At 40.1% G+C, this 26,873-nt stretch overlaps 1 protein-coding gene across 2 annotated transcripts in view; it reads left to right on the plus strand.

Moving 5' to 3' along the window:
* The window catches only part of PDE3A (phosphodiesterase 3A), a 209,819-nt gene that overhangs the window by 44,961 nt on the left and 137,985 nt on the right, over positions 1–26,873 (plus strand). Inside the window, exon 1 of one of the 2 annotated variants that reach the window (XM_057369500.1) lies at positions 17,267–17,377. The exons of the other annotated variant lie outside the window; for it this stretch is intronic. Within the exon in view, the coding sequence (XP_057225483.1) occupies positions 17,360–17,377 (18 nt within the window). The 5' untranslated portion in view covers positions 17,267–17,359. Of the gene's footprint in view, positions 1–17,266; positions 17,378–26,873 lie in introns of those variants that run through there. 2 annotated transcript variants of the gene reach the window in all.

Consider the following 26,873-nt stretch of genomic DNA (forward strand, 5'->3'; position numbering starts at 1 on the left):
TTATCTCCAGACTGTTAGCATCTGTTCAGAAATGCTGTGTTTTGTGGGATCCATTCTAGGGCTTTTACTGTTTTATGGCCCAACTCACTGGAAAATAAGGTAGACTCCAAGCTGAGGGAGTGACAAATAGCACCCTGTGGTTTTTTGGTTTTTTGTTTTGTTTTTTTTTGACATAAAATCTGGTTTTGGAAATTTCGTTTTAGTTTGTTCAAAGACTTTTATTTTACATCAATGCCACAGACACCTGTTATCACTGCTGTATCAGCTTTTAGTGTTGAGCAGCTGACTGAAATTGGTGGTTTTGGCCCTAGCTGCTTGCCCAGCCTAAAGCTGAATGGGAGATAAACAATCATCTGAGTGCCTCTCCCGAGTTCCCAGTAAAGATTTTCCATTTCTGGATAAGATTTTGATCCTATTGGAGTTCTGCATCCTTCTCTTATGGAGTTGTTGTTTGTGTTAACTCATTTCACACAAACATGTTTGGTTTTTAATTATCGTTTCTCCCCAGTAGCTGTCTTTTCTTCCTGCCTGCTGTAACAGGAAAAATATGTGGCTGTGACAAAGTCTCCCTTGGAGTGCCTTGAGCCACTCAATACCTGGAATTAGGAGAGGTTTCTTAAAGCAGCTGCAAGTCAAGGAGCTCTGCAGAAAGGGGTGTGAATGAATCTTTGGTTTCTGCACGTCAGCTGGGTTTTTGTGCTGCTGTAGTTTTATCACACATGTAGTCGATRGGGTCTAACTCCCCCCTCTCCCCCTCTTTCAATTGGCCCTTTTCCAGCTCTTGATATAGCCTCAACTCTGTTTGAATTATTTCTTAGAAAGAAGGTCTCTTGCTGTTTTTAGCCTTCACAGACTCCTGGCTGGTTGTTGATGTGGAGCCTGCCTGCTGGGTGCCAGTTCAGGCTGCACGCTGGCTGGTGGAGAGAGACAAGCTCTGCTTTGTCCGGTCCTTTCTCCAGCCTCACCACCAGTATGGTGGGCAGATGGCAGAAACACTCACCCTGTGTGAGTGAAACCACGGTGCTTGCTGGGAGAGGCTGGAGGGATGGAGAGCCTGTGGCCTGAGGATGAAATYTGGATTATTTTCCTCCCTAATACGTATCATTTTTGTAATGAGGCTGGTGGTGAGGCCACTATAATAGGTGAGCAAAACAATGTTGCCTGTGCTTTTGTCCTGCAGAAATTGCCTGTTTACAATACAGGGAAGATTTAGTACAGCACACTGTGACCTTGCACGTTAGGCAATTATTTCAGTGCCTCTGTGGCGCCTGGTAAATGCATTTCTGTGCTGCTTGAGTTCTGTGGATGGACTCATTCCTTCTAGTCTGCATCAGATGACAACTCAAAGGAAGAAACACACCACTGGCAGTGGGGCAGGACAGCCAGAACCTTCGGAAAAGCTCTTCAGCTTTATGCTCGTCTCAGTTCCAGTTGTCCCTCTGCCAGGCTTTGGGAGGTGGGGGAGGTTTTCATGGTATTTTTCGCCCTGGAGAAGTCTAAGATGGCTTGTCCATGTACACTGGAATTGTATATAACTACATTAACATTGGAGCAGTGGTGGGAAGAAGGAGTATGAAAATTGCAGCCCTTTTTTTTTTTCAGAGATTTCAGGCCAATCCCTTGCTTCTGGAGGCTGGGAGCAAATGTGTCTCAAGAATTGGCTCAAGTTAAGCAAAGACTAAATTCCTTGAGTGCTTGCTGGAGCACTCCTGAAAATCAGCATAACTCAACTGACAGTGCAGCCTTTAAAGCAATACCAGTTCTAAAGTCTGCTTGCTAGAGAAAAGAGTCAGATTTTGTGTGGCAGGGCTGCTTTATGACCCCTCTTGGAACAAGCTGCTGCCCTTCTAAACTGAAAAATGGCAGTAGAAGGATTTCCATATCCTAGGACCTCAAACTTCTGGTGCCCAAGTCACAATCTGCTACCCCAGGGTGAATTCCTTGCCATCCAGAAGCAGGATAATTTGGTTGACACTTTACTGATACGTGCTGTACAAACAATTGTTTGGACTGTGTAATTTTTCTTTTTTTTTTTTCTGACTCTTTCTTCTGTTTAGGCATCCAGGCACAAAAGCTGAAACTGGATCAAGGCCACAGAGCTAACAAAACCTAAGTCAATTACTTTCTCTGTTTATTGTTTATCACCATCTTTAGTATTTTTTTCTCCTTCTCTAAGTTAAATCAGGGTGAAATCAAACAGGAAAAGATGCTGTTGTAATTTATTATCTTCTTTAAGACAGTGTGGAATAGTCTATCCCACTCTTCCCATGCTCAGAAAAAAAGAAAACAGARCAAAAAGGGTTGGGTCAAGTTAGCAGAATTATTTTACCTCTTCCATTGTGTGTGCTCCTCTGTATGGAACTTCGTGCTATGTTGCAGCAATTCACACTGTGACAGAAAGTGTTCAGAAGYCCTGTTTTGAGTAAATGTTTAACTTTTGATAAATGCTGCATTGTTCTAGCCAAACAGCAGTACAAACATGTCACCGTTTGGTGCCTTTCCAGCATGCACACCTCGTACCTCTGCGACGCTTTTGTTAAAGTTGAGTGAAATCAAGGTACATTAGGTACTCATCTGAAAGATAGATGTGGAATTCGGCCAGCGCTCTTCAGAGTCACGTCCATCCTTGGTGTAGGATTTTTGCTGCCCAAGGAGCAATGAACTTCTCCTGTTACATATCTCTTCTTGCTGGYTGTGTTGGAGACCATGTCCATTTTTCCAGGACCATCTCTTTGTCAAAAAATCTGGGATGAGTAGGGATACCATGGCATTGTTTTCTCTTCTGTCCAGATGAAAGCAGAAGCTGGATTGTCTGGGTGATATTGCTAACTGAAATATAGCTCGGGTAGTCAAAGGCTGAGGCGGGCTGTTTAGAATTGGGAGCATCCCTGATGGTGTGGGGAAGAGCTGTGATCAAACAGATCAGCAGAGCTGAATTGCAGTTGAGGCATGGAAAGCCAGGATGCTTCAGAGACCATAAAATAGAGCTACTATTTCAGGAACAGGAGAATGTTTGGTCTAGCYTGTGGTTGCCTCTAAAAATACTTCAAATATCATTTGAGTCAAAAACAGGACAGGCTATATGCATATTTACCAAAAAGAAAAAAATTACCCACGAGGAATCTTGCCTTTCGGAACATTTCACTGTAGGTGAAAAACATTGTTATTTTCTGTGTCTGTCAAAATTTCCTGTGACAAAACTTAATTGGAATAAGCATCTGTGAGCCCAGAAGTATATCTAGTCCTGGAAGCAAATGTGTGAGRATAGCTCTGATACAGAGGTTTCTGCTGTCTTCTTTTCCCTGCTGCTGCCAGGCTGTTGCTTCCTATTTTTTTGGAAGTAGATTGAGGAACAAAGCATGTTCATGAGCAGAAGCCACAGTAAGAGCCTAAAGCACACAGATTGATTGTGAGGCACCAAAATGAGTACTCATAAAAAGGGACAGGTCTGTCCTTTAAGCCAAAGCTATTTGGTATGATCAAATGATGCCCTTGAATATGGAAAAAGCTATGTTCCTGACTRAAAACCATGTACTAATGGCAGAATTGAGCTCTCCTGAAAAGAGGGATTRGATATGCTGAGAACAAGATGGTAAATATCAGAACCTTCACCATATTGACCCAGTACAAGCAAGTAATGAAGGAAAAATAATCATGGAATTTCCAGCAAAAAGAAATGTTAGTGACTTAGGGATTTTTTTTCTGTTCTTTGAACCAATGAAACAGTGCTTCAATGTGATTGCTTTTTCCCGAGGTAGTATGTGTATTTTTTTGTAAAATGACAAATTTCATCAGGATCAAAATACTTTAAAAACTAAATGCAAAGTTGTCTAGAAGAGTTTTACCTTTTGCTCAAGAAGTTAAAGCAAGCACAACCTTTTACCACTTGCGTTTTCATGGGAATTTGGTGGTGAACAGTCCACATTAGTAATCCAAACCTTATGCTTCTGCAGCAGTGTAAATACCACTAGAACAGGGCACTCTTTTAAGTCGGGACATTTTTATTTTAGGCTTTTTTTCCTCATGAAAGCAGGGCTGTGTAAGCATCAGTAACAYGCATATGATTACAGTATAATGAAAAGTTTCTCATGCTCCTTGCTGTTCTTGAGTCAGCTGCTGGAGGTTGGGTGGGGGAGTAGATTTATCCAGCTGTTGCATCACCAGCACATGGCTACTGCMGGTGTAAGTTTTGAGTGCACAGTCTGAAAGGATTCTGCATGTGAATTTRTGTAGTGATTTGCTAAGGCCTTGAGGTACTGGAAGCTTTCTTAATTAATCATTACATTATTTAGGATTCTAATTGATGGTTCACTCTTAGTGTGTTGTGTTCTTTCTACGCTTCATATTTCCACCATCCAACCCATTATCCTTACTCGTTTTTCTAAAATATTATTGTATTAGCACATTATCCATTGCAGAGTTGGTCTTTTCTTAGAAGCAAAAGATCATTATCATTAGATGATGATCCTTCTCAGTATAAAGTTTTCTTCTTAATGCTCTATGGGTAAACAAACTACATCTTAAAATACTTTCTGGGACCATCTGGTAACTTGGACAGTATACAAAGAAATGAACATCTTCATGAAAACCTCAAAAAGAGACAGAGGGGCTATATATCTGCAAGAAAGTGTTTCATTAGGAAAAAAAGTATTATATGGTGAAGCTGAAGGTAATAAACTTGTGTGTGTATTTTCTAGTCCAAATCAGTATTGGTCTGGCCACTGTCATTGTTTTCCTGGCCAGGGCTGGACCATGGTGACCAGCTTTCACTGTTTTGGAATTCCCAGCAAGTCAAGCTCCTCAGTTCTGTGCCCAGGTAATGAAAGCCACTCTGTTTTGYTGTGGGAGTGCACCTACAGATGTGTAAAGAGGATGTGTGAAAGGGAGTTAGGGCTCGAATCTGGGGAAAGATGTGCCCAGGAGCCTGGGATGTGTTGCCAAGCCTGCTGGTCTTCCCCTCAGTGCAAATGCCAGACGTGACTCTTAGATGCGGTGTTTATTGACAAAAATGTGCTGCCTGCACCTAATCACTGATGCAGGTCCCTGGCCCTTCCCACTACAGCGACCCACCTTAGCAAGGAGAATAAATTGCCTGTGCCCATCTCTCCTCTCCAAGGATGTCCCTGGAGAAAAGGGACAAGCAGTGATGGGTTTGTTCCCTTAGCACACTGGTGGGAAGCACTCAGGTGATGTACCTGGTACAGGAGTCTGTTTCTGAAACTGTCTTTATTCTACTTTAAACTATTGATGTTTTGGATTTTTTTAATTTAAATTTTTTTTACCATATTTCAGTGCCTGAAAGTTGTRTATTGCTGGGAAACGTGTTTCTGGGGAAGCAGGAGAGGGCCTTTAATAATTTTTCTAGCTGAAAGAGCAGCAGTGAAGCTGCAGCTTCGCCTCGCATACGTGGTTTCTGCAATTAAGGGCTGCAGCTGTTCTACTTTTTTTGTCTCTGTGACGCAAATCAAAACGCAGCAATGGTATTGCCTGAGGGAAGAGAGAAAGCAACTTGCTCGCTTCCCCGTGCTGATAACTAAGCAGTGATGACAAGAAACTAGGGCAAAGGAAAGTTCAAAAGCAGAATCTGAATATTATAAATGACTGGAGAAAGAAACACAGGTGCCTCTTCCTCAGCACAAAAGGGAAAGAGGACTGTGTGAATGTCAGAAGAAATAATCAGCTGCCCAAAGGAAAAGRTGTAGGGCTGTAAAATTTCTGTCACTCGAAGGGATTCTGACATGTATGCAAGGTGGGGTCTGTATGCTATTGAATATGGTACAGCCAGCCCCATTTTAAATGTGATTAATTTCYACCTGGTGACTTCAACCATAAGAACCTTGATTCCCTCACTTTCTCATGTGTGTCCCCTTTTCACATGCATTTTGATTTCTACCTAAATTGTGACATCTGATTTACTATCCTTTCATAGCAGGAAATTGTAAGGAACAGAAGTATGAGTGCATGAGCAGCATTACTTGTCTGAGGTCATGCAGCAAGCAGAAGAGAGAGTTTGGATATCCTGATGTCTTGAAATCCCAACATGCTTTCTGCACTAACTCCTAAATTGATTTGTGTGGCCATCCCAAGTTTGTGTAAATGTTCCCTTGCTGTCAAAACTGAATTTCATAGGTGTTTATTAATGATATATTTTGCAGGTTTGGTGTGGAACTAAAATGAGACTATAGCTTCATTTGGGCATCAAAGGTACCTAAACAGTGAATGCAGACTTCTGCCAGGCAAGCTAGAGAAGCCCGTTCTGCTGGTTGTTGCTGTCTCAGGCAGCTTCCTGGGAGGGCAGGAGTTGCAGGGCTTAAGGCATCCAAGGCTCTGCTTTCGTTGTCTTACAGCTTGGCCATTTTTGGGGAGCTTGTGAGAGGGACAGCAAATGATATCTTCGGTACTGTATCACCCCCCAAACTGTGAAATTCATGATTTGAAGTAAAACTTTAAAAAATGCAGAATTTATTTTTCACTGGGGTAGAAAAATGTGYAATTTCTCTGTCTTCTGCCCAGCGAGCATTCAACCCTTATCCATAATCTCAGGCACAAAATGAAGAACCAATCACTGCAGATGCAACTTAAGATGAGCTGCATTATGGAAAGTGTTGGGCCACTTTAAATTAATGCTGCTAGTCCTGCCTGTACTACAGTTGCCTGTGAGTCAAGTACAAAAACACTTGAGTGTTTTCTTCTGGTGGTACTTGCACCAGTAAACCCCAMTATGATATAATAGAAAATAAATCCACATTTATTGCAAGGCTGGGATTTAAGATTTTGGTTTTTTTTTTTAACTCCAGCTTTATTTTTTCAGCAAGGCAAAAATAGATTTCAGGACTGAATAATTACCATCAAGCTAACTAGTTTACAGCACTTGACTTAAATCAGGAAATAATTTAGAAATATGTTTATATGGTTGCTACTAGCCATTTTATTGGTAATAAAGAGGCTTGCTGACTTCTTTGCTGGAAACTGGATTTATGTCTTGGTTTTCAYGGCTGGAAGCTAAGGAAGTGCAAGTGCTTTATGAAGGCACCTTTTGAGCAAGATGCACAAAAGTACATAGGAGCTTTTCTGTCACCTGAATGTTATAAACAACATACCCACACTTTCTTCAGTCCTAAAGCATCAGTTTTTACCTAAAGGATCCCTTCTCTGTAAATGTAATTTCCTCAGGCTGATACAAAAAGGCTCTCTGAACTCTTCCACTCCTCATTTTGTTAGGTGATGGCTTGGCCTAATGTCATCGGAGCATATTTTCACAGGTCTTGTCTTCTAATGTAATTTTTATACTAATGTGCAGTTTAGGGTGATAAGGGAACATTCGTTTCCACTTGACCCTGCTGTAACCATAATGGCAGGTGAAGTTAGGATTGGAGTTCTGACATTTTTAGGACTCCCCCTCTTCATGAGGAGAAGGTGGAACTTCAAAATCTGGCTCACACTGAGAATTTATTAATGATAGTTTGTAATATTTGTTTCCCTTCATTTTGCTGTCTTGAAATTAAGTAATGAATACTCACTAATTTTATCATGTCAAATCAATATTAATATCAATATCTAATTGTTTCTGCTGTAAAATGCTTTCATATAACTCCAAGAGGAATAGTAAAATTTATTAGTGATTCCTTTAAGTTGGTTGATATGCTAAGGGATTTCATAGAAAAAAAAAAATACCTAGATGGGATGCATGCAGTGCTAGCATGATTTCAATAAATTCAATTTTTTTTCCTGCTGTTTATAGTTATGATAATTAGGTGTTAAAGACTTTCTACTGTGTCTGATGCTGACTCTCTTTCTTTATTACTTCCTGCTTCTAATCACCCTTGAACTGGATTCATCTCCGCCACAGACATATTATTTAGCGCAAAATTCCTTGCCACTATTTGTAGAATTTTCCAGGGCTTTGGTACCGATTTGTCAGCAAACAAACCGTTTGCAGTTGTATTTTTTGCACTTGGCATTGTAAAATGTGACCAAATGTGGAGTTCTGGAAGGACACATGTGCTTTCCATTTCTCCATGAGGAAAAGGTTATCCCCATGTCAGCTGCAGTTCCACTGTGTGGTGACCACATGCAGCTTCATCTACCTGATACTCTAAGGTTCTTCAAATAATTAGAAGCTTGAGCGACATCTCTTTTTGTAAAAAAACAACCCTTTYGAGTTGGTAATTTACCTATTTTCAGAAGATAAGACCTTGTCTTCTAGGTAATTGGGAATGCTACTTCCAGATGCTTTCTGATGCGTGAAKAAGGCCTTCAACAAACCACGATTTGTCCACAGGTTGTGAAAATGCTTGAATTACCTCCAGACTATAATATTGTAATGGTCCCCATGGTCATTTATTGGACAAGGTGAGGCCAGATTTGTAGAAGAAATGTTCCCATGCTTGAAGTTCAGACTTGCTTTAAACAAATGTAAAGACATTTTAATTTAAATGTATAACAAAATCTGTGCTATTTTATGGGATTTTAAATAAATTCCAGTGGCCTACTAAAGGGAAAGGTTCCTTACCTCCTCTCTTCCCCCTCTCACTTCCTCCTCCTCTGACAGAATGATGCCTGTAAATAGGAAGTACAGTAAAATTGTTTGTGGAACTTCCAGGGAAAATAAAGTGTTCTTCTGGCTTTGAACATCACTGAAATCTGTATTGAGTAGACTGTTGAATGCAGGGATATGGACAGGTACTGCTTTATGGTGTGGCAATCAGACAGTGCTGTTGAAAATTGAACATCAGGTGCTTGTAAGATGCCATCCTCTGGTGGAGAGGACAACAGTTGGAAAAAAAACACGTTGTAGAAGCTGTCATTGCAGCCTCTCAGTTACCTGGGGGATATTGTTATCACCAAGGGTTTGGTTGTCTGTGCCAGTGCTAATTGCAGTGGGAATTTGGGACAGTCTTTACAACTTGCAGCAGAAGCAATTGTTCCCAGTTCTGGCTATGATGTCCTCTGTTTGGCTATTCAAGCAATTGCATTAACCAGCACAAATGAATACTTGTGTGCTTGTACCTKACGTAGTCTTTTTCCTAAATCGGGCTTTTCAGTTCTCATCAGCTCTTCAGGTTCAGTCTAAGAGAAGCAGAGAGAATTTGAATGCTARAAATTTGCCTGGTTTTCTAAATCTAAATCTGTTTATGTATGATATTTTCAAAAGAACTTTTCTTTTCCTCTGTATATATGAATTTCAGCTGAACTTGTTTTTTTCATTACTTCCAGTGTTTGGTATTTAACTTCCAGATTTGCTTGTTTGTTTGTTTACTTTTCCCTCTTGTATAAACTCATGGTCAAGAACAGGGTTCCACTCCATTGTTTTTGCCTGATGTTAAAATACTACCACAGAAGTAACAAGAATTATTTTTTATTATCATATTTGCTGTTTGACACTTAGAGCAGCATTCTTGGCCCTTCAGCCTCTCTAACAAAATGGCTTGGTGGACTGGTTATGGAATAATTTATGAATTTTTACCTCCTTGTGTGAGACTGGGGCTTGGGGTAGCTGGAAAGAAACAGGCAGGATCCTAACTACTCTATTTTTAAAAATGGTAATATATACTACATCTTGCATAAGCACCAAGCATGGGAGGAAAGATGTTTCAACTGGAATGTTTCTTTTTTTTTTCCGTTCCTAGTGACAGCTCTTTATTGGCCTAAGGGGATTTAAAAAATCCTGTTATTCTATTCTATATTGGTATTAACCTAGTTCTCCTTTGTCCTTACAAACTAGTATTAAAAATACCCAGCTGTATTCAGAAATTGGATCTTGGGGACCCTTCTTCCATTCCTTTGCAGAGCTCTGGTACCTTTTGAAGGCCAGGATCAATGGGTCTGGAAATACAGGCCCACCCTGTCTTAGTAAGAGAGATTGTTTTGATTTAGGGGCAATGCTTAATGCATCTTTTAAGCAGCTTTTGGAGCTGGACATGTGTCATTCTCCTGTGTCAACTACACTAATATTTGTACGCAGCTGGAAGGAAATTGGGCTTAAGTTACAGATTGAGGTAAGCAAGAAATACAAGCCATGCCAGAATCTAACAGCAGGATTTTCATATTTCTTAAGTGTAGTAGCCAAAATATTAATCTCTGACTTTGAGTCTCTATTAAACTCAAAATAAGAGTTAAAAGGAACAATGGTGCAGAAAATGTGATGCAATGTATCCCCCCTCCCCCAATGTGTTGATTTTAAATGCATTCATAGAGCTATATAGCTTGTTTTCAGTTGTTCATAATTACCAAATGAGCTCTGCATAGGAGCAGACAACGGTAATCAGACAGTCAATTATTTACTGGCTCCTCTGCTTGCATTTGCATCTATTTTCATTTGCATTATTACAAGGAGTTTGAGAGAATTTGCAAAGTGTGGAGGCAAAATGTGAGGTAAGAATTTCATTTGGCTTTTGTTTTTCCTTTTTTTTTGCATACAATGAAGTTGGTTTTTTTTTTTCCAATATTTGCTCCCAGACGTGCTTTTGAGTGTGGGGACAGAGAGAGGCAGGCACACAGAATTTCTTCTGCCAATTCCCACCTATCTCAGTGCACAGCACAGCACTCAGCATGGAAAAAAGCTTTGGAGTGCACTGACAGYTTTATTGACTGTCCCTTTTTGTAGTGACATGCCATCCCCCTTTGAAAAGATGGTTAACAGGAGTGAGTGAATACACATGGCTTTTGTAAGACAGTGATAAATTGGTGGACAGTTGGACCACGATGGCTTCAGAAGTTACGTGTTCGCCATCAGTGCCCCGAGGCCATTTATGTTCTGTGTCAGTGGGGTGCATCTGAATACCATATGTCACAAAGACTAATGTCCTCGCTTTTCCTTCTAATGGGCACAGCAGACACCACGCACTTGGAAATTTCCGTGCCTGCCTCCGAGATAAACAGTAACAGGGCCAGCTAATTGTGTGTGTTGTTAAACACCAGAGCTGCTCACTTGAAAGGTGGACCCTGGCAATTAATGAGAGCCATTAAGGGAGTGAACAGAACCAAAAAAAAGGGCTTTTTTTTCCTGATACAGGGCTTGGTGGTAGCAAATTAGGTGGGCTCTTGTCCAGACCTTTTGCTGCTTCATTCTTAGGTGAGAAGTTAGGAATAGGTTGGAGTGTCATCATTTTAAGATTGCTAGATGATGCTTTAGACACCGGTTGGCAGGGGCAAGAATGCATCTGAGACTATGAAATCTCCATCTTAACTTGGACTGAGAAACTGAAATAATCATAATAATGTGTAAAATTTACTCCTGGGATCAGGTGAGATTGCAGTGTATATACTTTAAAGATAAGGAGTGCAATATGTTAATGAATAAGCAAAGTGTTCTGGAGCCAAGCTTTAGGGTGAGCACATCATCGTGTGTGCAGGGTAGAGTTGATTGCAGGGGTACACTCCAGATAAGTGAATTTTGGAATTCATTAATCTCTGAATGAACAGTAAATTTAAGTGCTTCTGCCTGCATTTCTCCAGGTTTTCCCTTGCTTCCAGTCTTGTTTAGTGCAATAGATTCCATGGAGTTTGAGGTCAGTAGAGCTGTTCCATGTGTTATTGAAGACGCTGGATGTTCTGTGAATGTCTGTGGCTGATGGTTGAATGACCAGCATTGTAAATCACAAGTAAATGGCAGCCATGCAAAGAATTAAATGTATTGACTATGGATGCATTTCATCTGGTTCGAGTCAGGGAAAAAGACTATCCTACCGTAACTGTTGAGATCATGGCTCTGCTCTTTAATGTTTTCAGAAGCACCAAAATTACCCTGTAAAGTAGACAAGATGTTCATCCAGTGGTGCTCATCCTTCCATTCAAATGTATTGCTGAATTAAAGCGGAGTGTGTAGGTTTCTGGAGCAGAGAATGCCTGGGATTCATTCTTTAACCAGAGAAGCTACAAGCTGGGAAGGCAGGACATYCACTGGGTAAATGGAAGGAACAGAAAACAGCTGAAACAAGAAGTGATCGTTTCCGAGCTGTGTCAAATGTGCAAAAACTCTGATTACATTCTCCTATGTATTTGTATGTCTGTGCTAAACCCTTTAGGATTTTTAGGACATATTTGACATGCAGGAGAGGGGTTCCCATGTTCAGTACCTGCCTTTGATGAATGCTTGAGCAAATAATCCCAAAGAATTCGTAGGAATGACCCGAAAAGCCTATATATTACATAAACTGTAATAAACATATACATAACTAGAATTAAAACCTTAAAGAATCTGAAAGATTGGAACACTGCTATAAATGTACATTTCTTGTAAAACTGCATTTTTGGAACAATGTTTCTTCTTTGTATGTAAACCTGCTGTTCAGTGAACTTCATTTGCAGAGCATCTCATATTTAATTGGATATGGTAAAATCTGATCTCTCTTCTTTTTCTGCCTCTTAGAAATCTGACCTTTAAATCTTGTCTTTGCTTTTTTCTTAAAGAGAAATATTTTGGTTTATAATAGCTGGTTTATTACTGTGTATTTGTGCTTTGTATTGTTTCTGTTGCTTATTTACTCATCAAAGCATCTTCYATATTTGAAGAAACTTCTTCAGGCTTCAAGTGATGTGGATCTTCATCCTCCCATTACAGCTGATTAAAACAAAGGGAGAGGTTAAGTGACCTGGTCAGGTTCTGTGGGGAATCAGTGCTGCAGTTTAGAAGGGGAGAGAGGGGCATTTCCCATTAGTTTTTTCTTAGATATTAGTCCAACAATGATGAATTTGACTACAATCAAAAGTGTATCCCTGATAGTTTTGTTTTGTTTTAGTTTTTTCCCCTCTGCCTGTGTCAATGAGTGCTTTTGCATTTCTTGTCTGTTATTTCTTATTCCCTGGATCAGTTTTAGGGAGCTGAAGACAAGCAGAGGGGGTTGATGAAAGGGTAMTGTCCTGGACATTACTCTGTGGGCCCCAAGTGCTTCAGAGCATGAAAGGAAGACCTTTCCTATGTTAGTAGGCATAATAATAATGTTTTCCCTCACATTCATGGCCTTGGAGCCGGTAATCTTGTGGGTTGAGGGGTACGTGCTGGGAAGCTTTGGTGGTGGTTGTAAACCATGAAGGATTTGTGGTCACTGGCCAAGATATGGCCCACAACCTCTAGAGCCTATGGCCAAATTTCCAGCCCTTTCCCCTGCTGCTGTTCTATTTTGTCCGGGGTGTGTGTGTGAATGTGTGGATCACCAAGCACATTTATAAGGCCCAGACAGCTCTGAGCCTGTGACTTACCCTGGGGAAAGGAGAGGCAGGAGAGGGTGTGATGTGCCAAAGCTGATGGCAGATCTGGAGAGGAAACCTCTCTGGCTGATGAGAAACCAAGTTTTTACATTGTGCAATGAATTTGTGTGTTTATGGAGGGAGGCTGATACTGAAGGTGACATATAGCATGCTCCTTGTCTCTTCTGGGCAGTATGTCAGCTTACTCACAAACCTTCAGGCTTAGGGTAGGAAAAAAAAGAATAAAAATCCCTTAATTCTTCTCTTCCAGTTATGCTCAACCTTTCATACCTGATGATGTTTCAGGTTGAAAACACTTTTGTCTGAAAGAATACATTGCCTGATTTTAATTAGGTTTCTTTTTTGTTTGGTTGGTTTTTTTTTGGTTTTTTTTTTGAGGGAGAGTTGATTTTGTTTCCTTGATTCAGTCTAATCCTGCTTCCTGCGATGAATGGCTTTCCCCGTAATGGGTGCACTGATTACTCCAAGGCRCACATCTGCTAAAGGATGCCTTTGAAAGTCAGGCTAATTTGTTGGATAAGTGGCAGATTTCTGATTGCAATCTCTTTACAATACAGGGGATCATTTAAATAAAACAATAATCCTCTCTTTTTTYCCCCCAAGCCTTAGGTTTGGGGTTTTTTCCATCTCTCTCTTAATCATCTTACTCTTAATTTTTCCTTCTCTCTAGGCACGCTTTGTTTTCTCTTTTTTTCATAAACAGTTACCAAACATGATTACAGGGAGTTTTGTTGTAGTACAGCTTGCATATGACATTGACACTGTTGTGAACTCAGAAACTACCCTGCATGAAATTATAGGATTATGTAGCCTACTCTGGCTTCAAAAGACGAACCATCTCTTCTGGATTCCAAAATCCACATTAAAATGGCAGTTTTGGAAATAGCTGTCAAAGAAATGCTTAGGTGATTTTTTCAGTTCTTGTTACAAAGATAGGAAAGGAGTCTCCTACCTCTCTGGCTGTTATGCTGGTGTCTCTGTGTTATTGTGTGCATAAGGGCAGAGAATCTCAGTATGACACAGACRCAGTATGACATTATTGTGTTCTCTAATAAATGTCAAATGTTAAGCTCTCTCTCTCTCTCTCTTTTTTTTTTCTTTTTTAATAAACAAGATTCCAAATGTTTTAATAATTTTAAGGCTAAACCTGTGCTAAAAATCTTCAGATTTTAGGGATGGAAAATCATGTTCTTCTTAATGARCTTTTACAATCCTCTATTTATGTATAGCTGTTCAGCTAAAACTGCTTGTATTTAACATGGCCCATTTCACTTCACAAACCAGTCATAAACTGTTTTATGAAAACTACCTTCTTGTGCCTGGGAGCTGCATTAGAAGGCTTGGCTGGTGYAGCTGGAGTGTCAAATCAAGACAAGTGCTTTTCTAACATTTTTTTCAAGCCGTCTTTTCCAAGTGGGTAGGTATGAGGAGTTCTACTTCGGGGATAAGCGAACTGGGAGGAGAAATAAATTGCACTTCAGTGTATGCAAATGTTGCTGAAAATGGAAGATGAGTCCTCTGCAATGTTGTGTCCACTGTATCAAACAGCTTTCGTATATCAATTTATCTGTATTTTTCATATATCCATAAAATAAGTAAAATTTCCTCTGAGGGTTTGTTAAACCAGATGGAAGTGTTGCTCTTTATGGGTACGGAGAAATAGGATTAGCAATAAAGTGAACTGAAGACTGGGCAAAGCTTCCCATATTTGATTTTGCAAATCTAGAGTAGCCTTTGGGATGTCCCTTTTGCCCTGATACAGTTGTGCCCTGCCAGTGATGCAGTGCAGTTTTCAGGCACAGCTGCTTTATTCTTACTGGTGCTCAGATAAAATATCTGAGGGAAATGACTGTGTGGAACATGGGTGTACAGTTAGGTTAAATTGATCTTTTTCTGGCTTTTTAAAAGAGCTATGGATGGAAAAGAAACTGGAGACRTTTTGTAAACTTTTCTTTTGATGTTTCGTGATCTTTTTTTAAAAGCAGAGCTAATTAGAATAAACAGTTGGTCAGGTACATATTTTTTCTCATTCCTGGTCTTTTTAAGAAGAACAAATTGAAAGCTGTGTAGTGTTCTTTGTACTTTTTTACGAGTTTATTTTGAAGGTTTTTTCCATTGTACTTCTATTTTTTCTCTCWTTTTTCCATAATAAAGTTTGAATTTGGAAGTGTGTGCGAATTGGAAATAGCAGAGTTAGCAGTCCTCTCTTCTGGCCTTCTGAAATAGTGCAAGGCACTGAGTCACTTCTTGCCACTAATAAATTGCGTCATTTTGCCAGGATCAGAATGTTCCAGTCTCAAAGCAAATAGTTTTGAAAGTGAAAAACCAGTTGTTACCATATGTGTGTGTGTGTGTGTGTGTGTGTTCATAAACACACACACACACCCTCCCTCTCCCTCTAATATGTCACTTTATCCAAAGGTGATGATAAATCCTTCTGTTTGGGGGCAGTGAATTAATGATCACCACTTCTTTCCACATCACCACAGGCTTCAGTTTCAGCAAGGGAGGAGATAAAAAATACACTCAGAGTGTTTTTAAAGGTGAGGTTTGTTAGCTTAAATGAGGGAAAACATGGGGAGAATCCATGGAGGATAAAAGAAAAAAAAAGGYGGAGAGAACTCTAATCTTGTCACATTAACTTCTCATTGTGGTTTCATTTTGCACATGTTTGATGTATGATTTGTTATATCCAGTCATGGAGTGATTTCTGTCGTATATTTTAGAGCTGTTGCGATGCTCTAAGGTAAATTCCACAAAAAGCCAGGTGTGTTCCTGCTCCTGGTTGTGTGCAGGTGTTTTCTGTGCTGAGCATTYGACATGTTTATTTGCAAACTTTATCAGACTGGAATGGAAAGCACCATTTTTTATGCTGATTATTTTGTGTCTGTTTATCTTCATGCTTTGCCTGAAAACCTGGCCCATTTTGCCATCAGGATTTCATCAGACTAAGTCAATTCCAATGTTTTTATGGCRTCACTGGTAGAAAATTTCCATCAGAGAGAAGAAGTGACAAAATGGGAAAACCAYTGGAGAAGTGTGTGTGCAGGGAGCCATGGCCAGAGAGGCTCAGGTGCTGGGAGAGGCCAGGAGGGGTTGGATTAAGGCAGAGGCAAAGCCTTGGAGATTGCCCAGAGGTAGCTCTGGTTTATTCTRAATAATCATGCTAAACCCCTGGCAGGTAAGTGCCAGCACACTGAACCTTTTCAGAAAGGAATCTTAAGATTCCTGGATCTCATTGCACTGAAATAGTCAGACCCCAGGACTTCAGTGGCTGACTGGGATGCTGAACTAATTGCTAAAAAAAAATGAGGGACTTTCTGTAAATTTGCTGTTTCTAATAATCTTAACAACGTTATGATTATGAATGAATTAGCAGGTAAGTGTCCAATAGCTATTATCGTTATGATAATGCTGAGGAGTCTGAAAGTTGGAAAATCAATGGAGTGACAGGTTGCAGAGGATATTGATGGGAGCTTTGGAGGATAGAAGCTGAGCAAGAGGGCAGAGGCTCTTTGTGAGGTTACTAAAAATTTGTGAGGTTACTGAAAGCCCTGCACTGTGGAGACCATTTTAATCTTTGTGCTGACAGGTTTTGTAGCTTTCTACTTATGGAGGCTCTTTAAAAAAAAACATAAAAAGGCATCTGACTTGTGTAGCAGCATCATTGAAGGGTGTCTAGTGACCTACTCCTTTAAGAAAATAATCTGAATGCTGGATTTCAGAGGAAGGTAAGGTGATAATCAGCACAGACATTTAGTCTGAAGGGGAAGAGAATCTTATTTTTTCCCTCTGTAATATATTTTGTAAGATAAAAATAGCAAGCAATGGGTTTAAACCCCCCTCACTTTAGATAGAGAGTGGCTCTATGATGAATTCTCTGGCCCCAGAGCACGAGACAGCAGGTAAGAAGTGATGCTTTAATTTCAACCTCCTTCTCTCTCTCTCTCCCTTGCTGTTGTATGGTGTTTGTCTAACACTCACACAAGCTGTCTGTACCAAGCTCATAAGGAACAATCCCCCCATTTTTTTCCAGCCCAGCATGGACTACCAGCRCCTATAAACTGTGCATGGAAAAGTAATTTAATGGTACATTTCTTCACTGTGATGTCTTGAACAGCTGAGCTGCCTGGATCAGCAACAACTTGCCATGCTTTTATGGATCAAGGTAAGAAGTCCAGAGGGARCGTGGCCTCTGAGGTGCAGGGTTTGCACAGCTATTGTGGGTCATTAGAGCTCATACATGCCTGATATCCTCTAGCAGAGCATCATCCTGCCACCTCAGGAGCTAGAAAATGTTCAATCTGTGCCAGCATGACTCGCTTTTGGCGTTGATGCTCTATGTGAGTGCCTAATAAAACCCTTTGATGGTAAACAAAGGATTTTGAGGAGAATAAGTGAGTTTGTCATAGGTAAAGCTGTTGAAACCCCAAAGGCTTGGCAGATAAATTCAGGTTAGAAATACAATGGACATTTTGTGTGGCTCTTCGATCAGGTGTGTCTGCCAACTGCCTTAGCTGGAAAAAATTGGACAACAAATTTTAACACAAACACAAGAAGTTTTGTAGCAAAGAAATACTATAGCTCCAGTCTTTCAGCCAAATATGTTATCTATTTTTGTGATACCTGCCTGAATGAGCCATGTCATCTCCAAGCTATTAAAAGAGAGAAAAAAACCTTTGTGTTAGAGTGTWTATACCTGTTAATTTCAAACTGTGTGTATATATTGTTTTTACTTATCTTGTGAGTGAGTTTTGGTTTTTTTGTAGTTTGTTTTGTTGTGGGGTTGGGTTTTTTTTGTTTTGGTTTTTTCCTGGTACATTTCTCAAGATTTTCCTAAGCTATTGTCACTGGAAACTTTAACATGAAAACAGGTGTTTCTCCATTGTTACCTTTCAGTAAGCATCAAAACTCCTGGGGGAAAATATGAAATATCAAAAGATTTGGGTAAAGTCTGTGACAGCTCATCATACTTTAAGTGGTTTCATGCAGAAATAAGGAATTCAAACTATGCTTTGCATTATCTAGTAAAATAGAAATGTGTASTGTTATCTTTAGCTATTTAAATTATCTGAAAATAGATACAAATTCTGCATAATTTGGATGCATCATGATGTCTTGCTTGTGAGTTGTGGTCATGGGCATCATTATATGGCACAAAACATTCAATTTATGGTGAAGGATCATGAAGTATTTGTTTTTAGCTGAGTTTCTTCCAGTCACATAGGTTACCTTTTTTTGTTCCTTGTATGATAAATATGTATTTTGCCATGTCCTCTAAGACTTTGAGCCCGCTAGAGACAAATTTCTCRCAGGATATAGAAAGGTGAAAGGAGCTTATTCCCTACAAACAGTGCAAAAAGATGGATGTGTGAAGGAAAGAGAATGGGACTCAGTTGACTTTGCCTCCATTTCACAGCTGAAGGGAACAGCCTGAGATGACCTCATCCTGAATTTCACRTGGGAACATCCGTGTGGGCTGGGGATGCACGTGAACCGTGGCCGTGGATGGAGTCAGGCTTGGGCTTCCTGCTGGCACAGGACAAGGGGCAGCAGACAGATTTCCCTAGGGAAGCCCTCTCAGGTTCRAAGGGAGCTGCTTGTGCAGGCTGAAATGTTGTGGTGAGAGACAGAAAGCCAGGTCCTGCTTCTGATGTAGAACAACATTGGAAAATGGTGAAGTTGTGCAGAATCCCATGTGGCTGCTGCTGAGCTTGCAGGAAGTATTTACAGTGTTATCATTATAGTGGATTTACACACTTGATCCAAAAATATTTGTTTTCAGAGAGTATCCTTGCTGTGTCTTTGTGGCAAAGTGCAGAAAGTTATTTATTGTACAGCTGGTTTAAATTGATTCTTTTGAGGATAATGGGACAGCTCTCCATCTCCTCCCATCCCCCTCGTTAAGTTTTCATGTGAGATCAGATTTTTCCATGACTCCATTATTGTTTGAACATCAGGATATTACATAAGCCTCTCCTGGGGAAAATAGAATATACAGAAGCAGAGAATGACCTATGCCCACCCACAAGGGCTGCTAAATGCAGCTTCACATATAGTGTCAATAATGAAGAACATCAGAAGGAAAAAGAGGCGTGGGCATTTGAATGTTTTAATTAGTGAATGTTTTAATATTCACATCCAGGTTCTCACACTGTTTCTGCAATGAATATCTACAGGATGTGGGTGTATCTCCTAACCTCTCTGTGCCTGTCTCCCCTGATTTGAAATAGAGCCCTCCTTTTCCTCATGGTAAAGTGCAGTGGGCAGAAGGGAAGAAGATAAGGAAGTTCAATGCAGAGTTTGGGGTTTTGTTTCGGGTTTTTAATTTCTTTGCATATAGAATTTTAGATGCTGCAGTCATTAAGAAAAATAAACAGGCTAAACAGGCTAAACTGTTAGCTTGTGCAGGTTACAGAGTTTACTTCGGAGAAGTAGCTTTGGTGGCAGTATCATATGACAGGCTTCATCCTAGACAAAGTAAGATTAATGCCTGGTAAATTTAGATAACTACTATTGAGGATGAGCATTCCTGGGTCACCCAGCATTCCTGTCAAAATAATTTGGAGTTTGGAGCGTTGCACAAATTGAGGAAATGCAGTTCCATGTCATGGTTGAAGTCAGTGGCCCAGCTCATTTCAATGTCAAGACAAGTACCTTAGGGCTTTTCCAAATCTAGGATTCATTTTGTGAAGTATTTTACAGGCTCTGTTTGTGCTTGATTTCCCTTCACTGCCTGGAAAGACACCATCTCAGGGTTGAACGAAACAATTCTTGAAGAGCCTGTGCTAGTGCGGGAAGAGTGCAGGACAGGAGAGCAGGTTGTGTCCTCTGATCTCTGTATGGCCAGACCAGTGGAGAAGGTGAAAAAAGAATGTTCTTTGCATGTAGACACTCATGTGGATTGATTCCCTGACAGTGGAAATAAACAGTCAGTGTCTCTTGCAGTCAATTTGTCTCCCAGCTGACAAATTGAGGGAAGAGTGTCTCTTCCTCTCTTTGGAAGGTATCTCCCCTTAAGAGAATGTCTGGCTGTGAGGCAGAAAGAGGAGTAGTCCTGATGGGTACTATCTGGTACTATAAATCATTTACTTGAGATAAAATTTTGATAAGTATTTTAGAGAAATGACCTCACTGTTTTATTATTGCAGTTATTGTGAGCTGTCACTCTGTGTTTATTGCCCCTGTAGTTAAAGTYTATGGAAGTTCCTCAAAGGGATGCCCTTGAATCTGGGACTTAATGACTTCTCCCTCTACTGGAATTACGGCTTCTAATTGGAGCAGCTTGGATTAATTTCCCTTTTATGCATGAGTAATCATATACAACCTTCACGTATCACAACTCAAATCTACAGAACTACAGTGATAAAAGCCATGGAACTCTAGGCCACTGACACATCTTAGAGCTAAGAGAGGAATTTGAAAATCATGGTAATAAATGCTCTGAAGTTGTTAGGGAAATGTTTTTCACCCAGAGGGTTGTCGAGCACTGAACAGGCTCCCCAGACAGTGGTCACAGCCCTAAGCCTGACAGAGTTCAAGAAGCATTTGGACAACTCTCTCAGGCACATGGTGGGGTTCTTAGGGTGTCCTGTGCAGGGCCAGGAGCTGGACTTCAGTGATCCTTTTTGGTCCCTTCCATCWTATAATATTCTTTGATTCTGTGATTTGATATAAATAAATGCACCTGTTAAAAAAAAAAAATTCTTCAGGGTTTGTGAGTTTCAAGCTSTCTTCCCACATGTCACTCACAGGGCTAACTAGTGGATTTGGTTTGATTTGCTTTATTTCCTCCTCCAAGTGTAAGGGAAGATCTTAATGTAGTTCTGAGATGGACGCTGATGGGTATTTTCAAGAGAGAACCTCATCTATTGTAAAACTTGTTATAGACTTGCAAACACTGACAGTTGAACGAAATAAAAAATATTCAGCTTGATCTCAGGCTGCATTTCAGGACCAAGAAAATGCAGACCTGACTTTCRCTGGTGGTCATTCAAAGAGTGGAGCAGGTCTTCGAGAGACTGATTTGTGTTCATTCCAGACAAAATGGAAGATGCTTCATTTCAAATGGCAGCAGATCAAGAATTCGAGGGTTTTAAATCAAATTCCATCCTGCTTCATTCAAGCTGCAAGGTTCTTAAATGTGAGGGAAACRATTTTTTAGGCTGAAGTAAAATTAAAGGTCTCCCATTGCAAAACCACCACAAAAGAAGTGTGAACACTGACATTTCTGTCTTTAGGCACTGTTTGAACTTTTGAAGGTGTGGAGCCTATGGCAGTCTCTGTGAAGGTCATACAAAGTGCATGTATGCTGTGCTTCTGCAGATCACAGAGTGTTCAGCTGGCAGAATTCCATYCCTAATCTCTCCTAATGAGGTTTGCTTGGAATACCAGGGTTCGGGCTTTGCTTGCTTTTATTCTGGATTTTGTTAATATTGCCAGTGCAAAAAAAATTGTAATAGGTTCTCCTTATAKTTCTGCTGAGGTATTTAAGTTTTGTGTTAAGGAGGAATTAAAAAAAAAAATTCTAATTTCACTTTGCATATTTCCCTTATTTCCTTTTTTTTCCCCTTAATTTGACTGCTTTGATGGCAAACTTTATGAGGCACACCAGGGCTTTCTCTGTGCCAAGCACGTGGTGTACACCTTGTACACCAGTGGGAATCATTAACTTGTGTATATTGTAAAACAGGTTATCTTCGACACAAATAGGTGAGCAGTCAGAGGCATGGAAACGCTGTAAGAGTGTTTTAAGTAGGTGCTTGATAATCCTTTTTATGGACTGATCGCGTAAAACATTGGATACTTTGGCCTTAAACCAGATGAGCTCTTAAGAGCTCTTAACTGTGTTGAAGTGTTGAGCCCAGCAGTAAAAAGGAAGGCCTGCAGTGATTTTCAGTGAGGTTTGTTTCCTTGCTGGCATTTGAGCACCTGTTTGCCTGGATGTATGGAATGTGGCCCTTCTCGGGTAGAGCCCATGCAGAGGAAATTGCAAGCCCCACCTCAGGTCTTGGCTCTATTTACCTTTCTGACATTGTCCTGCCCTCTTTTTTGCATATCCTAAACGGGTTTCTTGCTTTGTTTTCATGTTTTCACTTGAACAAACGAGTGCTGGAAATGGTGAAACAGTTTGGTCGTTGCAGRCAGGGAACTCATTTCTGGTTGTGCTCCTGTGGAATTCCACAAAGGGYGAAGTTGAGCCAGATGTTTTCTAACATGGCCTTCTGGTAGGTCAGGGGATCTTCCCATGTGCTCCATTTGTACCAACATTACTCATTCCCAGATGCTTTCTTAAAAGCATTCCTGTWWTTTGTGWYYTCWTWTTTGCYTATATTTKMTTTTTCAGTTCAAAAACATGAGAGGTTGAACATTTAGATTTCGCCAGTTATGCTTCCTTGAAAAATAAATTATTTTGCCYTAATGGGTGTTAGTTAGCTTTTTGAAAAAAACACAAACCAAACAACTTAGATTTTCATGGTGACTTGTCTGTTGGTTTTTTATAATAGCATAGGATTTGTGACACTATGCATATAAACTGAGAAAAATCAAATATGGGRTTTCTTATTCTAGAAATAATTGGAGTGAGAATTATCCAGAGCATTGCAAATTTAATGGGAGACAAAGAAGCAAATACAGTAGGCTACAGTGAAAAACCTCCTTCCTGTTTTCATAATTTTATTATTTGTTCAGTAATGGAAACATGATGTGGGTAAGTTTCCCAGAAAATCTCCAATTTCCTCACAGACTTTCTGTGAGGTAGCTCAGAGACTTGTCAAAATCTGACCTATTTTCACRCTGCTGTTTATGTGTAGTCCTAAGCTGTTTCTCAGTAAAAGCAGTTCTTTGGCTTTGAAACCTGAATTACAAAAAAAAAAAATAAAAAAAAAAAAAAAGGTTGGACTTGCTAATTTCATTGCTTGAGTAAAGCAAACCTGTCATGAACATCATGATGTCTGGTTTGGTTTGGTATGAATATAAACCAGATATAAGAAATAACTAAACCTCTTTTTCATTGAAGTACTTTAGCCAATCAAGGAATTTAAGGATGTAAAAGGAGGAAAAATTACTTAGTGTGGGGTAGGTCTTCAGGGCTTGGTGACAGTCATTAGTAATATGGGGGGAAAGTAAAAAGCGTCCTAACTCTAAGGCTGCAGTTTTGTAAGAGAAGACYGAAACATTCAAGGGGAGACAAGGCTAAAACACTTAGTGAACAATTGGCAATTTATCCCAAGTTTTCCTCAGTAACCATTAGGTATTTTTCCACAGCCATGAGTTGGCTCTCTTAGGTCTGAGTGTCCCAAACATTTTCCAACATGCCGAACACAACACATGGCTGGGTGCAGAGCTGGCCGCCTCCAGCTGGGGTTCTGCCGRCACGCGAAGCACGCAATAGTTTCCATTCAAAAATGCACGCAATTCAAAGGTGAGAAAAATCAATGAAGAGCAGATTTTGTTGCTGTTGGAAGCTTATGAAGTTGGGTGTTTAACTCCTTTGGTCAGGCTTGTGTTCCTTCACTCGATTKTAGGGAGTTGATGCTGGTTGCATGAATGAATTTAGGATTAGAATCAGCTGCTGTAAAATCAGTCAGTGTTTATTACAACCAAATATTGGGAAGTTGGACAAAATGACCTCCTGATTCCCATCCTGTGATTCCATGAGCCATTAACTGCTTTTATTTGAAGCTACAGAACCTTTGCAAGCATTAAGATGGTGTGTTAATGGTTGCTAAAAAGTGTGAATAGGGCTTTTTACTGGCCTTTTCATTATAGTGAAACATTAGAAAGTTGCTGCCTTCTCTGGTARTGCCTCTACACTGCGAATGTTAATCCTTTGTGACTGGTTAGTTCTGTTTTAGTGGGATACTGGTGGATTCCTTTTTTCCAGAGCTTAAACCTATTCACTGCCTGTSTCAGCTTTAGCCTGCGAAGAGAACATGCTTCTCTTGCTTAGAAGAGTCATACAGGGGGAATGTGTTGCAGGTGTCTGTCAGAAAACTCCCTTCTAAAAACCACTGCAGCTTCTCATTTTATTGCAAATCAAAAGTCCTCTGGAAGAGGGTGCATCTTCCAGAGCGTGCTGTGAGTCCATGGTGAGTGCAAGGAAGGAAATGCAGAATGGAAGCAGACAAGGTTCTGATTGTTTTGGTGACAACTGAAATGGCCATCAAAGATTTTGTTTTTTCCATGACAAAATACGTAGAAGGGCTGTCATATAAACATGTGATATGAGGGAGTCTGTGAGCCACATCTGTTAGATCCAGAGGCTCAAAAATGCAGAACTGGTAATTGATTTTGCATGTGGGGTTTTTTTTCTTTCTTTCTTTTTTTTTTCCTTTTCTTTTTCTTTCTTTTGGAAGGCAGGGCTGAAACAGCTCCCCTAGCCCTTTGTATGTAGGTTAAAYGTGTCTGAGAGGGTCCCTGAGCTCTCCTGTGCTTGCCAGTGATTTTTCAGAATGTTATGAAGATGGGAAAGGATTCATTAGGATTTTTACATGTGTGAATTAAGGCTTAAATGAAGAGCTGGGATAAGAGAGAGAGAGATTTGTTATGATGACAGTTACTTCTTACAAATGGACTCCAGTGATGTCATGTAAGAAATTCATGGAGCTTTTCTTCTGCTCAGGGCTGGTGCTGTTTGAGGATTAGTCGACACAAGTGGAACATAAYAGGAAAAGCCCGAGAGATTACAGCAGGATCCGTGGACACTAAAACTGTCCCACACTGTGATTTCCTGGGAATGATGGGTTATCCATTTCTTCCTTCTTGCCCTTTACCTAATCTGAATTGAAATAAAATTGCAGGTGTGAAATCTGCATTGTATTTTGCAAACTSTGAGAGCTGTTCCATGAACTGCCCAGTTGGTGGTTTGGTCTGGCACCTCTGTCTCTGGCCCACTCTCACCTCTCACTCTGTCTCAGTGTGCAGCCACAGGAGAGGAAAGAAAATAGGTGTCTGTTGAGGAAAAGCTGAAAAAAAAAGCCACTGTAATTCGAAGTACCTGGTGAAATTGCTAGAAACAGTTGAACACAATTTTTAAATGGGTTTGATAGCCTACTTGCAAACCAGGGATTTGAAATATTTTTGCTTTGTGTCGGACAAATGGAGATGTGGCAAACTAAATGCACAAGAGAACAAATTGGCCAAGACTATGAGATTAGATCATCATAAATTTGGTTATTTATTCTTTGTACCACAAGGATGCTAGTCTTCATGTTTGGTTACTGGGTTTGGTGKTTTTTTTGTCTTTTTGGTTTTTTAAAAATCTGTTAATGTAAATAACAATTCCTGCAGTACGTGAAGTATTTCATCTTTTTACTGGATTCATTTTTCCTCTGCCTATGGATATAAATAGAATAATGACATCTTACTTTCTGGGCTTGGTGCATCATTCATACAGTACATCTCCTTTCTAGGTCACAAAGCTTTCCCACACACACTTTTTTATTAAACACTGTGGCAATGCTCAAGAACACAGGATTTTTTTTTTTTTTTTTCATCTGAAAGGCAGTGGCTCACTGCAGAATGGCAGCAGGGTACAAAATAATGAAAATATATCTTTGATTCAGAATTGTAAAATATCCTGATTTCAGTAAAAATATGCTTACTCTGAGAAGTGACTCACAGATAGACGATGGTGAGTTTGAAGGGGCTGTTTAATTTTATTTATCCTGTGGTTGTTCTTGGAAAGTTTTATTGAAGGGTGTGGTAGATATTACACAACACCAATGAGTATATGGTGGAGTTGCCTTCAAAGTGAATTTTCATGAGGAAATCATGATATTAGCATTTATTTTATACACTCAGAACATAAATATGCTCATATGACTCCAGTGTAGTTGATGGGATTTTTTGGTAGCTGAGAACTGGGATGCTGGTGGGTATCTACCAGTTGTACCCTAGTGGGTCTCCCCACTGTGCATTTCCAGCCCTCCCTGTGCATTGGCTSCACCATGTCCAGCAGAAATAGTCAGGTTTCTAATCGGTTGTTGGCATTTCTCCAAATGAGMTGTTAAATCACTCCCAGGCCTCTTTTTGTGAGGACTTCATAATGAAGTTGTTTCAGAAAGAATGCTTTTTTTCCTGTATTTCCCATCTGATTCTTCTTAGAGCAGAGGGTTGGACTGGATGACCTCTGGGGGTCCCTGCCTATCAAAATTATTCTGTGGTGCTTTTGTATAGGCACACTAGAGATGCATGGATGGAGGGGAGCATTATATGTATCCTAAACCTTATGTATAAAGCACAGAAATGCAAAAGTCTATGATCCAAGACTAAAAGGTGGGAATTTCACATCTTTAAGGAAGGTAAACAGGCTTTTAACCAATGTGTTAGTTTAGAAAGTTCTGCTGAATGGAGATTGAAGTGGTGCTGAGATTTCACAGGCCTGTTTCTCATGGAGAGTGTTATTTTGAGTAGTGTGGTGCCACTTCAGTGCATGATCTGGACACTATTTTCATCACAGATTTTCCTGTGCCACGGTATACTTGAAAAGTGATTTATAACCTGATAAGTACTTGTAGCCTTGTAATCTTGTTTAAAAAGTTGACTCTCACTTTCCCAAAGAAGTTGTATTTAGCTATCAGCATTTTAAGCAGTTGATTATTGTTTTTTACCATCACCCCCATGCTAGCTGCAGAGCAAACTAATTTAATTGTGGTTTCTAA

This window comes from Malurus melanocephalus, unplaced genomic scaffold, assembly GCF_030028575.1.
Source record: "Malurus melanocephalus ecotype Western Australia unplaced genomic scaffold, MMel_1.1 scaffold_112, whole genome shotgun sequence".
NCBI classification, from domain to species: Eukaryota; Metazoa; Chordata; class Aves; order Passeriformes; family Maluridae; genus Malurus; species Malurus melanocephalus.